Genomic DNA, 14689 nt, shown 5'->3' on the forward strand with positions numbered 1-14689 from the left:
TCTCCTCGATTTTATGTAAAAGGTCAGCATTTCCTGATGGGAATTACTAAGTAGTCTTCATTCTCTTCTTTCCTTTCCCATCCTCTCACATGGGGAAGCCAGGTTTCCAGCTGGGCCTCCTGGAATCGCCAGGACACAGCTTTACCAGTCTTGGCTGAGGGTCAAGGTGAGATAACAAAACCCTAAGGGAAATTTGTCAAATGGACTCCCCATGTGTGCATTTTCCTCTGGGTGGAAGGTTCCCCCCAAGTGGGCAGGAGTGCGTGTCAGGCAGTCAGATGTATGGCTATGTCGCTGTTTGATAGCTTTTACAATAGAACTTAACAACAACAACAAAATCAGCCTCAAAGGATGGGCTGTTTTTTGTTTTTTTTTTTTTTAAATTTTTTTTTAAACCCCTTTGAGCTGGTTTTAATGACCCAGTTGCTTTGTTTGAAAGCCATTTATTTAGACGACAGATATGTAGATATAACTGGATAAATAAAAAAGTGAAATCGAGATTTGAAGCAGTGGTTAAAATATAAACTTATAGGGGCCACTCCCTTGGACAGTGTCCCCCCCCAGCCCAGACAGAACAATGGCTCAGAAATTACACATAGAAATGACACTCCTCCCCCCACCCCTGCCAAGAGCTCTGAACCTCAAGGTCCCACACAAGAAACTGAATTTCAGTTTGGCACCAAGCACCCCCTCGGCCCCTGCCTCCTCTCCACCCTTCTCCTGCATTCTAAGCGATATTTATTTTTACATTCACTCCTGTCCTGGAATCCAGCCGCCCTGACTTCCGTGGAGACAGCACCAGACGCTGCTGCACCAGAAGCTTCGGGGCGGGGCCCAGCACCCACTGTGTGGCCCAGCTCCGGGGGCCCTGCCTTACCCTGCCCCTCCCTGGTTCACCTCCCCCACAACAGAGCGGCCGACACCCACTGGCTCCACAGATGGAAAGAAGACAAAGGTACAAGGATAACGCGGGCGCGCTCCCTTGAGTACGTGTAAGTGCAGAGTTCACCAGGCACCCCCGAGACCCCACGGCCCCAGGGGTCTCCATCTCACCTGTCCGTTCCGCGAACACACACCTCGATGAAGTCCACAGTCCCCACAGAATCCTGTGTGTGACATCCCCCCTCTCTAATGGTAAATGTTTTGGAATGTCCATAGATAAGAAAATGGACGGCGTGGAGGAAAGACTTCGCGGCCTGGCCTTTCATTTCACCTCCGGATATCGGAATACTCAGACTGTTCATCCTCCCACTCACTGCTGCCGGAAGGTCCCTGAGCCCCAAGGCCCCCGACTCTGCCCCGGGCATGGGCGTTTGGGTGGCTCTTGCTACCTCGCTCACCCTTGGCACCTCGGCCAGTCTCCCTACTGCTGGGTTCTGGGAGGTGATGTCCTGCTTCCCCGTGGTGGGCCCTGGAGAGCTTGGCTCTGTCCACCTGGGGCTGGCGCTCAGGGGGCGCCGTGGGAGGCCTCTGGATGGCTGAGGTGCAGAAGCTCAAGATGGAGCACAGGCTTCCCCAGTTCTGCTCACACTGAACCTGCACGCTGTGGGTGATGGCCTCCTTCACCTCCTCCCCACAGGTCAGCAGCAAGTTCACGAGGTCCACGTAGGGTCTAAAGATTGAAAGCAGAGAGAGAGAGAGAGAGAGAGAGAGGGGCTGGGAATGGAGCAAGTCCCAAATGGACCACAGAGGGTAGGGGCAATGCTGGGAAGGAGGCATGGCCGGTGCTTGGCTTGGGTTCAATGGAAGGTCTCTCTCAAATGACTTCAAGCCTTTTCTCGTAGTTTATGGAGTACTGGCCTCAACCAACACTTATTGGGTGGCCATTGTGTCCCAGGCTCACAGGTGCATAGGGTAAGAGCTTATGGCTCTTAGGATGAGAGCTTAGGACCCTAAAAGGAAGACCCTCTGGGGAAGGTGAGAAATCCGGGCGGCTGCGGGAATAATGGCAGGAGAGCTCTGGGTGCCTTTAGGCTACACTAACTAGGTGAGTTTCAGCTAGAGTGGAGTTGGCTCTGCGGTCCAGTGGAATCATAATTAGGCAAATGGTGCAGGGCCTTACATAGACTCCCAAACAGAAGATTCTTTTTGGTAGGGAAGAGGAAACCATGAAGGTTTAGGGCCGTGTGCCTTCTGTGAGAAGCTCCCAAGAAACCATTTTCCCCATGTTTGTGTTTGCCCCGGGTTTAGGCTCAAGATGAAGAAGGGTGTTTTTGGAAGTTATTGGATGCATTTCCTCTGCATCTGGAGGAGTATGGAAGAGCTGAAGTGGGAGGGAGGAAGACCGCCTCCCTGGGACGTCATTGCCCGCGCATGCAGTGACTCCCTCTCTCAGTAGCAGAGGCTGGGGAGTAGCTGTGGCCATCTACGCATCTTTATTCTTTCAGTCTGGGCTTCCTTAGATTGGAGTTGAAGGCTGGCGGTCAGGGGACCCTGTGTTTGGATTGAGAGACAGCTCGCTGTGCAACGAACTCGCCTAGTTCTGGAGGGCAGAGCCAGTTGCTCAGGCCATTCCGGTTGCCTTGGGCTGTTCTTTAGGAAAACTGCTGGAAGAATTTACTCCAGGGGGTGGACAAGGTGTGCAGAAGGCAGGAGCATCTGCTTTTTATATTTACAAGTCCATCTGATAAGGAGTGTCCCCAGCAATGGGCTCTCATGGGTCACTCACTGAGCTTTTATTTTAACCTCTCACTGGCCTTTAAACCCCCCCCAAGGGGGGTATAGAATGTTTCACATGGCTAACCAGCATTCCTAGGCAGTCCTCGCTGGCAAACGTTCTGATTTATCTGACCGTAAGCACTGCAGCTCTGGGCCATCACCCTGAGCAGGGAAGTCACCCTGGAATGTGAGGTCATTCATAACAAGGAGCAACCTGATTTGTCCTCCCTAAGCCTGGGCCACCATCGAGGCTGCGTTACAGCCCATGGAGACTTTTCTTTGCAAGCTGGCAGCTGTTGCTATGTGGAAAGAGCAGACTGTATTTTGAGATGCGTGAAGTAGTTTACTGCATTTTTATTAATTAGTCCTCAAGCTGGAATTGAGTGAACTGTCCTCATCTCATGGATGTAAAAACTGAGAAGAGCAGGGAGAAGGTGGCTTTTGGAAGCTTCTGGGCTTCAGGGCCCAGGGCTTGGCTGAGAGCAGAGCAGAGAGGAGGAATGCTCTGGCTGATAGAGATCAAGCTGCTGTTTAGGGCCAGTTTGATGACTTTGGAGTCAGCAAGTCTGTGCATGGTCGCTGGGCAAAGGGCTGTAAACCCTCTAAGGCCGGCCCCTGACAATGCAAGACAACCTAACGCTGTCTCCTTGGACTGCCCTGAGGTGGGCATGCAGGAGGCAATATGAGGGAAATGCTTCACGAGTGCTTGTTTCCTTCTATTTTTTGAAAACTAGAAGCTGCCTCTGGAGCTCAAGTTCACTGAGTGTGTCTGCTAAAGCAGCAACGGGATTTTAGCACCTGACTGTGCCTGCCACGGCACCAGGGCTAGATGAGCACACTGCAGGGGTGAGTGTCTGTCTTTCTGAGATACTAACTGGATGCTGTCTTCAAGCTTCTTGCCCCAGATTAAGGGGAGGGCTGTCTTGGGGATATACAGACTGTCTCTCTTTCACCTTCTCTGCCAGGGCGTTCTGTCTGCCAGATGAGCCCCCAGAAGCCCAAGGTGGATCTGGATCCGAGAAGGCTGGACGAGCCCATGCTCTCCCCTGCCCTTGGCCCTCTTTCTCTCCAGGAGGAAGCTGTGAACTGCGGGGAGGGGTGTGTGTGCCGAACCAAGTTAATCTAAGCCGTGTTCCGAGCTGGCATGTTGCCTTCTCAGGCTGCAAGCTCAGCCCGTGTCTAATGACAAAGTCCAGCTCGTTCAACTGGGTGTCAGCAAGGCTAAAGGATTTTAAAAAATACTTGGAGGGGGATGTGCCTGGAGCCTGCCAGCACCCAGCAACACGGCGAGTGGGGGTCAAGCCAGGCCGGCTGCAGCTAGGGGGAGACAGATGCTATGCAGAAAGTGGGGCGGGCAGGAAGGGGTGAGGGGAGCAGAGAGGAAGAGCTTAAAAAGAGCAGCATTAATTGGGGGTGAGTGTTCTGGTGTGGATGGGGGTTGGGTTGAAGGATGGGGTGGTGCAGATTCTGGGGTGACTGTGATTTCCTCATCTCTAAAGTGAAAAGCAAATTCAGTTCTCTTTTTTAATTTTTTTGACCAATACCACACATTCGGAAATGACCTTCTTGATATTTGGGGACTGATAAGATACTTTAATCAGTTAAGATGCTTGAAAAAAAAACAAAACTAAAAAGCAGGCAGTTCAGCTAGAAGTACAAGTCGATGCACTGTCACATCGTGGCTTCAGAAGGAAAGGTAATGGGGGCTTTTGGGAAGCTGGAGTTAATGGAGACCCCTGCCTAGAGATGACTTAGGGGAAAGCAAGAGGAACAGCATGTGACCAGGCTTCTTATATGGGCTGCCTGCATTTCCAGAGCAGGCTGGGGTAGGGGGTCATAGGCTCATTCTGAATGGTGTGAGGAGACCATGGCCCTGAGGGCCACATTCCCAAGAAGGAGACACTAGAAGAAGGCTTTACCTTCTACTTAATTAAGGGGAGGGGGCGGGACTTCCAACCTTCAGTTTTCCCAAAGAATACTTTTCTCCAAGAAAGATAGTCTTCCTGTGCTCCAGGCATGCATTATAGCCTCATAAACTAGGAATGGGCCCCATCACCCACCCATTCCTGAGGCCAGCAAACTCTCTCTAATGGGGGACAGGGCTGGAGGTGAGTGCAGCTCATGGCATTTCCTAGCCATGGGGGCATTTGTCTCTTCCAGAGGCACCTGAAGGAAGGAAATTTTAGAGTGTTCTCCTTGTGTAATGGGGATATATTTGATAAAAGGACAAGAAGCCCACCACATGTGGGGAGCTGTGAGACCTTTCTGGTCTAGCAGGGAGATTATAGGCTGGGAGCGAGTTTGAAGTCTATTCCTGACGACTGGCTAGAGTCATGTATACCAGCAATTCCGAAGCTTAAAAGCAGGAATCAAACCTCAGTGCGAGTTCTCTAATGTCTTAGCTTCACTTTCCTCCTCTTGGGCATAGTAATTTCTATCTTCTAGCATCTTTGGGGAAGATAAATGAGATAACCCATGTAAAGGCCCCGGCCAAGGGCCTAGCACATTAAAAAAAAAAAAAAAAAGACAGCTGTCGTTGTTGATGATGCTGTGCTTGCTACTGTTCCCTTACAAATATTTGAAGGATAAAAAATATTTTGTAAGGCATTAGCCTAATTCAAGGAAAATACAATATTATTTTGCTTTTGGCAAGAGCTTCCTGCAGAGTTTCGCCATGAATTGTATGATTCTAACACTGTACCAAGGGTGTTGCAAGATGCCTATGACCTTATAACCAAGTGGAAAGAGACAGGAGGTGGTTGTTGTTCTCTGTCGTCTGAGTGGTGTTGGTGTGGTAGGGACATAACTGGAAGAAGGTTGTGGCACAAACTGAGGCTCAAGAGTTCATAAAATTATACTGATTTGGCTCAATGAGTCACCATGGAGAGACCAACAGTGCCATCAAACTGGTAATGACTTGTACGAAACTGCTTGGCTAGTGGCTTTCTTTCTGCCCTATGTCTCTGAGGAAAGAGCCATTGTCAATATTAAAAAAAAAAGTTATCTTTAGAGGCTCCTGGCCCTGCCTCATGTTAGGAACAATTGTGTACCAACGTGCTTTACCATGCTGCAAAATTTAGGATCCTACAGCAGAAATATTTTGTAAGGAATGATGCATCCTGATTTTATCATTGAATTTCAAGTATTGAAATAAGTAAGTTCACATTTCCTTGTTTTGGCATAAAAGTGTTTAGCTGATTAAAGTTTTTGGCATTTGTTTTGCATTTTTCTGAGAGAGTACTAATGTATTAGAGAAGGTGAACTCAAAAGGGAAAGGAAACTTAAGGAGGCAGGAAAAGCATCTATAGCTCTGTTTTCGGCATTTGAGAGTATAGGTTCTGGAGCCAGACTGCTCAGCAGACTGGAGCCAGGTCCCAAGCCTGGCGTTGCCTGTCACTAGCTGTGTGAGCTTCGCCTTAGTGAGTCTCAGTTTTCTCATCTGTCAAATGGAGGTGACAAGGGCTGTTGTGAGGATCAAGTGAAAAATTCACAAGGAGCTCTTAGCCCAGTGCCTGGCACTTGGTAAATATTCAACCAATGTTATTAGCAATCTGCTGTTGGTAAGGACACCTCTACAGCTACTCAGAATATTCTGAGAGCTAGTGGGTTCTTGGCTAAGGGGAAGATGAAGAGCATTTCTGAATTGACACATTTCATTCTTAGTAAAACGATTTCCATTTCTGTTGCTCGTGGTTTTGAGACTGATGAGGGAATTCTCTCTTTTCCTGAAAGCAGCAGGAAAGGGGCCTTTTAGGAGAGTCAGGGTAGCTTTCTGAAGTAAATGGAAACCTCCATTTGACAGGCATTCAACCTGTAGAAGCAACGCGGCTCTCCTCCCATACACCTTGCCGTCCTTGGTGTGGCCCTTCCACCCCAGGCCCTCTGTGGGGCAGTACTCACTCGTGCAGCAGCAAGTCCTTGAAATGGATCATCTCCACTATCACCCGCGTGTTCTCCTGGGCAGCCGCGCACAGGTCGTGCTTGAGGTAGCATTCCCGCTGCAACTGGAACACCATTTCCCTGATGGCCGGGCACTTCCGGCTTATGCAGCCGAACCTGTGCCGCAGAGCATGGGCCTTACATTTCAAGGCGTCTTTGATGAATGACTTGCCCTGAGAACGCACAGGCCGGGGAAGGGAGAGAGGGGCAGAAAGCAGGAGACCTCGTTACACGCTTGGACATTTCAGCCCTTCTTGGGCTTACACAGGATATTCCTGACATTAGAACCCCAAGGCCCCACCAGAGACGGATGTCCTCCCAGGTGACAGGCAATGCCACATCAGGAGGCATGTCCAGAGTGACATGACACCCCCAGCACTTGGCAACAAGGGATGTTCATTCTGTAGACTAACACATCTTCCTCCTTCCTCCCCAGCTACTCTGTGAGTTTCCCTCCAACGGGGGCTTCCGTGGCTATGTGTCTCTCAGGTAGCCCAGTGCTGGTTGTTTGGTGACAACTTTTCTGGAACACAAATGGAATTTGGCCAGACACAAATCCATAAATCCTTCACGGTTCTCACAAGCAGTTTCCCCTGGGTGGAAGGTGCCTGCATGTCCAAATCTCACACTTTTCCTTTCTCTCTTGATTCCAGGGGCGACACCAAGATTGACTGCTGACTGTGCCTCCCTTTCTGCCTCAGTGCCTCCCACGCCCCAAATCCATACCCTTGTCTCCTCCTACCCTACCAGGAAGAGCGTTCTTTTCCTTTTTGAAAATGACTCTACTCCTTTAAACTGTTCGGATTATTGCCTCTAAAAGGCCGGCCTGGCACCCTGCCTGGCAGCATCTGGAGTCTGAACTGCCGCACTGGCGGCCCCTCCCCCACACTCCCTGCCTCGGAGTGGCGAAGGCAGCCAGGCATACATCTGGCCTGCAGTTCTCTTTCCTGGCAACCCCGTTTGATTGTGCTTATCCTAGAAAGGAGACAGCTGTTGGGGGTGTGGAGGCAAGCTCGGTGCTGCTCCCTTATCAACCTCCCGCGGCCCGGAGGCATTGTGGGATGCCTACCCAGGAATCCCCGCACCCCACATTACTATAGAAACGAGCTGTCGTCTGAGAGGTCACCCCTCTGTTTTTAGACAGACCCGGAAGTCACTGAGTTGAGAAAGTAAATGGGTTTAGGTTGGAAGTGGGAAGCCAGCCAGCACATTTATTTTGGTTCTCTCTTTAGCAGCCATAGAAATGTCTACAGATAGCATCTGATCTCTGAAAAACCATGTGGCCTGAGCACCCTCCCCGTGGCCCCGTCTCTTTTGACTCTCCAGCCAGAGCCAAACGGAATGGAGGGCAGGGTGTGCCCGTTTATTAAGCAGTTATGTGCTGAGCATCGACTTGAAAGGGATGCCTCTAACTTGAGAACATATTCCTGTTGGTTGAGAAAAAAAGAGGAAGATGAATTTATGCGAGGGCTGTGGCAATCCGTTCTTGGTATTCTTCCCTGACATCCTGTGGGATTGCCCTTAAATACACGTCTTTCCTCCGGATTTCCTATTACGTTTCCTAATTCCCGTTAATCCAGAGTGATGCTTTATTAGGGAGCCTCAAGGAGTTCAAAGTTCTACCTCTTTCCTTCCCTGGTTTCAGTTTCCCCTCTGGCCACTGCACATCCTCTGCAGTTTAGGCTGCCTGCCCCGTCATCACCTCCCCTCCTTGTTCCCAGGCACTGCTTTGTCAGGCTCACTACTGTATGTCAGTGGATGGGGACTGGTGACATCCATAAATCTCACCTAAACTGATGGCCACCTCCAAATGTTGGCATTGCTCTCCAATGAACCAGGAGAGAGGTTTCTGAGATATAGTAACAGGGCATTTCAACAGGACATATAAGTGGCCAGGGAGAACACGAAGAAGGTGAGTCTGAAGCCACATGCCATCTAAAAATGAATTTGCGTTGTTGGCACTGGAGCCATAGGTTGCTTGTTGTGTTCCTGCCTTGCCCTGAGCAGCAACTCCACGTTGCCCTTGGGACCCTGGGATAACCGAAGTGGGTCAGGCCCTGACTATATTTATTATATAGAGCAAAAGGAAAGTGTGGAATTGAAGGACTCGATCAGGGTTTTGACCTGACAGGTTGGGAGAGAAGGATCTGCTACTCAGGAGGAATAGAAGTCTGCTCTTTCGGAGGTCCTGAGTTATTTGGGTTGCCTGCACACACACCACATGATGGATTTCTATACACTTTGTGCCTCATTTCCCTAGTAGGTGAAAATGGCTTCTGAAATGTATAATTAGGGGTTCTTGCCCCTACCTGTCATGCAATGGGCTTTGGAGACTGAGTTCTGGGTGGCCAGACACAGCATGTCCCCTTACAAGGTGTTTATTATTTATTAAGACATTGGTCTCCAGTCCACCCTGCATGTGTAGACACAGTTTATGAGTGCAGAGGGGAGACACTGGAATAATGTTTTATACCTAGACTGTCGCTTGCAAGCACTAAAACACACCACAAGGAACAGCAAAGGAAGTTGGTTAACAAGGGTTTCCAATGAACATTTCAATCATGTACGCTCACCCCAAACATTCTTCATGCTCTGGATGGATTTTTACCTGGGCATCAAATTTTCCAGCGTTGTGCAGAAAAGTCATGCAAATCCCATGTAAGCCCCGAATCTCACAAGAATTGTTCTCGAAACATTCAAACACGCCACACCCCACATCGCCAGCGTTGACCAAACAGTGCTGGATCTCCGCTAAAAGGAAAATCACATACAAATATATACAAAACTGGAACCCATGCTGGGCAGTGCAGAGAGGTCATTTGAAATAAAAGTTAGTAACAACTCAAGGAAAATTTAAGGAGGAAAAAAGAGTTAGTAATGACTATTTCAGGACCTAAAAAGCCTGGGAAACAAAATTTCCTCCTTTAATCTACTCATGAAAAATATATTTGTAAATATTTGTAGAAAAGAGCCGAAAATTACAAAAATTACAACCAGAAGGCTGGTCTGAGCATTCCTCCTTTTCATCCTTTCCATTTTATTAAAGTATGTGTGGCAATACTTAGTTTGAGAGCGAAATATATTTCAGCTTTTTAAATCCACAGACAAAAATAAAATTCTGAGTTGAAGACTGTACTTCGTCAATGAAGTACCGTTCTCTACTTGATCTGTAGAAGTTGCTGCTATTAACTTACAGCCATTTGCTTCCTGACACCCAAATGACAGCATCTAAAAAGCAGTTTCAATTCAGCTTTATGATTCAACACCTAAAAATCAAAACAAAATTCCTATTAAGGCAGTGCCTCCCAACCCTTCGCATTAAAATACCAGCTAGGGAAGCTGCGGTTGGCCAGCAGGCTTAGGAGTGGAGTCAGATGGGGGCGAGCCTTCAGCAACGCCACTATCCGCGGTTGCAGGCTCCTTTTAATTAGGGATGGGGTGAGGTATATCACCCAATCCCCTAGAATTCCCTCCGCCCGGGAGGGAGCTTGCAGCTCTTCACTGAATGTGGCCCCCATTCCTCTCTCGGAAAGGGCAGACGGAGGGAGTTAACTGTCAGGCTGCAGCGTGCAAAGCCTCTTCCCTCCCTTCCCACTACCCAAGTCTCTGATTTAAACCAACCACAAAATTACATCAGAAAAGTATATTTTGGAAGAAGGGCGGGGTCGGAGCAGATAATCCGCATCAGATTAAATCCAGCGAGAGAATGAGGGGCGTTTATTGTTGAGGGTCCCCAACCACCGAGAATCACGTTCAGTTCTCAGAGGAAGCGCCAGAGGAGGGGGAGGGTGGGCGAGGGTCTGGGGTGGTGGGGGTGCCGGCCCCAGCATGTGGAGGTGACAGGCTCCGTAAGACCCCACGCGCCGCCGGGGCAGGACCGCGCAGGGCCGCGATTCACTCACTTGGGGCGTCCCTAATGGGCACTCGTGCATTCTTGCTCGTGCGGTGAGCGCACGCACGCCGCCGCGTTCACACGGCCCCCCAAAGTCGGGGGAGGGGTCGTGGAGCGAAGGAGCTGTAGGCAGATTTTCTTTCTCTTTCCGAGCTGGGAAAAGGGCCAGCCCCGTGCCCTGCACGCCTGGCTCTGCTTTGTAGCTTGCTGGTGAGCCAAGAGCCGGTCGAGCAGAGGAGGCGCACGGTTCGGGTCATGTCACCATTTCTTGGCTTGCTGACCTGGCCAGGAGCTGGGGATGGCGGCAGCACCGCGGAGGTACGCTTTGCGCCGCCCCCACGCTCCCTTCCGAAAGCAGTGCCCCCAGGGGGAAAGTTCGCAGTGCCATCTGTCTCGCCGGCAAAGTTCTAGGATGTCCGGCATCTTTTGAGGAGGGGGAAGACGCGGCACTCTTACTGAGGCCGTCAGGCTGGGAAGAGAAGTTCTCCGGATGCAGGGCGCAGCCCAGCTCCGGGGACCCTCTGTGCCTCCCGCGTGCCGGCCGGGATGAAGCGCGCTTTGCACCGGACCCGGGACTCGGGGGCGGGGGCTGGGGCTGCCAGCGTCAGACGCTGCTTCATTTCCCCTCGACCCTGGGGAGGACAGCAACAAGTCCTGCCCCAGCCATTTCATCACCCTTGCTAGCACGTGCAGATTCCGGGCGCTCGGAGCCCCGCGCGGACCTGCCTTGCCTCGCGCTTCCCTTTGCACGTCCCGTGCCATCCCAAGAGTTTGCGTGGCCGTGGGTGGGCGCCTGGCTCCCGGTGAAACGCCTGGGGCGCGCCGCGTGGGTGCACGGTGTCCTCTCCCAGTAGCTCCCGGTTGCGGGGGCACATGCACTTACCTGTATTCTGCAGGGACAGGCGGCCTTTCTGCTGGGAGCTCCTGTCTTGGGGACCCTCGGGTGGGTTGGTGGCGTCGGTCCCCCGCGCCGGGTCAAAGGTGGCCAACACCAAAGCCAGGGTCATGAAGTGGCCCAGCCGTTCGGCACACATGGTTCTTGGTATTAACCTCCCGCCAGGAGACCTGAATCCTTTGTGCTCCCCTCCTCCTCCTCCTCCTCTTCCTCCTTCGCCGCTTCCCCTCCTCCTCCCACTCTTCCTCTTTGCTCGCCTTTTCCCTCCTCCTCGCGGCCGCGGCTCGGATAGAGGTTACCCAGCGCCCTCCCGTAGCTCTCCGGAGAGCATGTGACCAGGCCGTTAGCAGCGCCGCGAGTGCCCGGCAATGGCAGGGATGGTGCCTCAAATATCCCTGGAAGCTCTGGTGTCACTTGAATGAAGGAGTCGAGCAGGTGTTGTCCCGGCGGCTGGACCAATCCGAGACCCCGGCCCTTTTGACAACACGGCCGGGAGGCGGGGCCTGCGCTCAACTACTACAGGAGGAAGCCGAGCTCCGCTGGGAGCGCCGGACAAAGTTGCCGACCTGGCGGCGGCCACGCGTTTGCGTGCGTGTGTATGAGTGTGTGTGAGCGCGGCCGGAGATGCGTGCGTGTGCGGGTGCTCCAGGGCAATGGTCGAAAGGACTGTAGAATATAAACGCGAATCCAAGCTCCAGTTGCTGTTAAAGGGGGACGGTCTGCTCTGGGACAGAGTCCCTCGGGCCCCTGGCTCACGTCACACCCGCATCGGGTTGGGACAGTTTCCTCTTTCCGCCTTTTGGAATTCAGTGAGATTCTCAGCCCAGAGGACTTAATAAATTGAAGCAGTTTCCCGGGCACAATGATGCTGTGGGCCAACTGAGCACACATGGGAATTCCTAGCCTTGTGACACTTTGCATTAAAAAGAACCCCACGATGGAAGATAGGAGCAGAAGTACTAGATATAGTATTTGGTCTGAGCAACTGCCCTATCTTCCCGCTTTGGTGGGCCGTGCAACACCTGGAGTGTCGTTTCTTGTCCTTCCCCTGATCCAGACGCATTCCAGGCTGGGCTGCAGGGATCCAGGTGACAGTCGGGACTTGCATCATTTCCAGGAGGGTGGCAGGGAGGCCCAAGGCAGCCCTGAGTCAGCCGCCGCGGAGCATCGCGTGCCCGGAGGCTAGAGCTTGAAAGACAACTTTACGCGTCTCCAAACACACTCCTGCATTTTCTCAAAGCGCTGCTCGCCACCCCGCTCTGGGTTCCCTTTTACTCTCCAGTCATCCGATGGAAGTGGTGAGAACAAAAACAAAGACAAAAAAGCTAAATCCGGGGAAATTATCTCCATCTCCTCCCTTTTCTTGTTCGGCCCCCTCCCCAAGAACCGCTGGGTGGGGATAGCCCCGGCTACTTTCTCCCCCGGCCCGCGGAGGGAAGGAGAAAGTTGGGCGCCGCTTGGAGCGCCTCTTCCCCTGCTATGTGTGTACGTGTGCACGCTCACGTCTCCCCCGCGCCGGGGCCTGGGACAGGAACTGCTCTCCGTCCCGTCACCCCACCGCGCAGCTCGGGGGGCTCTCAGGGCTGAGGGAGGGCGGGGACAAGAGCGCCGCGACCGAGCGCCCCCGGGCACGCACCCGGCGTTGGCGCGCACTCGCCCCTCCCCTCGTCCCCACCCTCCTCCAGGAGAACAGGTGAGCCCGGGTACCAGCTCTCCATCCCCCACCCCCACCCCGCGCCCCGCCCGCGCCCTCTGCGGTAATGCGCCTGGGAAGTTTCATCACCCACTGCCCAGGCGACGCGGCCCTGGGTCTCCGCGGCGGGGCGCACTGCCCGCCTGGTTGGGGCCGCCATGTGACACGGCTGGGGGAGGGGGTGCGGAGACGCGCTGGCAGGTTATCTTTTGGCTGGCGCTTGACTTCCAAAGCTTTCCCTTCCTGTGTCCCGGCTGCACGCGGGCGTGGGGAAGGCGGAGGCGGGGTGCCAGGATGACCACTGCTGGCCGCAGCTGTCCGGCGTGTCCGACTCTCCTGAGTCGGAAGGAAGGAGAGAAGGGGGTGGGGAGGGCATCTTCAGAGTGGGCTTCCCCTGGGCTGGAGCGCCAGGGAGCATCCATAAATGGTCACTTTGAAGGTCCGAACCTGCAGCGGTGGGGAAAAACTGACCATCTATGCCCACTATTCTAATAGCAATTACTCCCCGCAACTTCGGATCTTTTGTGCAAGGACGTGCGGGTACAAATACATTAAAACGGCCAGTTCACATTGCCCACGCTGCTTTTGTTTGCGTAGTTACCTTAGCTTCCTTTATTAGTTTATGGAAAAGCACCTCCTGTAGATCCTTAAAAACAAAGCAAACAAACAAACAACACAGTGGCATTCTGGCCTCTCCTAACTAACTCTTTAAGGCTCTGAATTTCCTGAGAACAAGTGGCTATTTGGTCCCACTCCTGCTTATGGGTATAGCTGGGTAGACTTTCTTTCTATGTGGCCTCTTTTGTAGGTGAGAACATGAGCAATATTGACATTAAGAAGTCATCTGGTCACCTGTTTTTTTGAGAAGCAGAAATAGGAGAGAGCTCCAGGGGGCAGGAGCAAGCCCTCCTTTGGCAGATGTAGTCACTGAGTGTACTGGGCAGAGGCCTCCCAGGGTACCTGGAGCTATGGCCAGGCAGATGGAGTTCTCCTCGCTCCTGCTTTGCCCAGCCTTTGGCTAGGCGCTACCTTTTGCTACCATGGGGCGCCTGGGGCTGCCCTCAGAGGACCTACATAGTTTCAAAGTTCATCCTGAGGCTGTTTGCTTCTGCCTTACAAGGGACATTCCTGGTTTCCACCTGAGCCAACTGCCCCTTTGGAACCAAAAGAACACATAGTAGCTAGAATTGGAGGTGTTGTAAGCACAGGCACTAGTTCTTAAGGGTTTATCTCTGGGCCACTTAGCCAAGTTCAAAGCATCCAGATAAGAATGCCCATCTCAGTCAGACCCACCATCTGTGAGTGATTCCCTTGCAGAATCACTAGGCAGTTTGCTGGGACTGCCAGTCTAGGCCGCAGGGGTAGAAGTGGGATGGGGGCTCAGACAGGTGACTTTGTTGTGATTGATTCCCCCTCTCTCTGGCTGATTCCTTTAGCTCTACAACTGGGGCCAAGTTTGGCAGACTGTGGCTGATGACGATGGTGCAGGAGACCATAATACTAATCATTATTACTATTATATAGCTAACATGACTGGAGAACAGACACCGCACCACACACCACACTCATGCCTTTGGTGTCCCTCCAGACCTAGGGCCCTCCCTAGATGGGA

General features: G+C 52.2%; 1 protein-coding gene and 1 long non-coding RNA gene across 2 annotated transcripts in view; one reads left to right on the forward strand and one right to left on the reverse strand.

Annotated features, from left to right (window-relative positions):
- Nucleotides 1–427: 427 nt before the first annotated feature.
- Nucleotides 428–12084, reverse strand: STC2 (stanniocalcin 2). Its single transcript, XM_001097342.5, has 4 exons — nucleotides 11373–12084; nucleotides 9206–9348; nucleotides 6559–6770; nucleotides 428–1612 (listed from the first exon to the last, which is right to left on the reverse strand). Exons 1-4 carry the CDS (start codon nucleotides 11521–11523, stop codon nucleotides 1210–1212), a joined length of 909 nt encoding a protein of 302 aa, XP_001097342.1. The 5' UTR covers nucleotides 11524–12084; the 3' UTR covers nucleotides 428–1209.
- Nucleotides 9355–14689, forward strand: part of LOC144329601 (uncharacterized) — a 187560-nt gene continuing 182225 nt past the window's right edge. The window contains exon 1 of the long non-coding RNA XR_013395005.1: nucleotides 9355–10807. This is a non-coding gene — a long non-coding RNA (uncharacterized LOC144329601). The remainder of the gene's footprint in view (nucleotides 10808–14689) is intronic.

Source organism: Macaca mulatta, chromosome 6 (genome assembly GCF_049350105.2).
Source record: "Macaca mulatta isolate MMU2019108-1 chromosome 6, T2T-MMU8v2.0, whole genome shotgun sequence".
Classification (NCBI taxonomy): Eukaryota; Metazoa; Chordata; class Mammalia; order Primates; family Cercopithecidae; genus Macaca; species Macaca mulatta.

Excerpts from the sequence above, each read along its gene's own strand:
- STC2 (XM_001097342.5), bottom strand. The coding sequence starts at position 11,523 with ATGTGTGCCGAACGGCTGGGCCACTTCATGACCCTGGCTTTGGTGTTG. Across the intron at positions 6,771-9,205 it reads CTGGAAAATTTGATGCCCAG|GGCAAGTCATTCATCAAAGA; the intron begins GTAAAAATCCAT and ends GTGCGTTCTCAG. Across the intron at positions 1,613-6,558 it reads AAGGACTTGCTGCTGCACGA|ACCCTACGTGGACCTCGTGA; the intron begins GTGAGTACTGCC and ends TTCAATCTTTAG.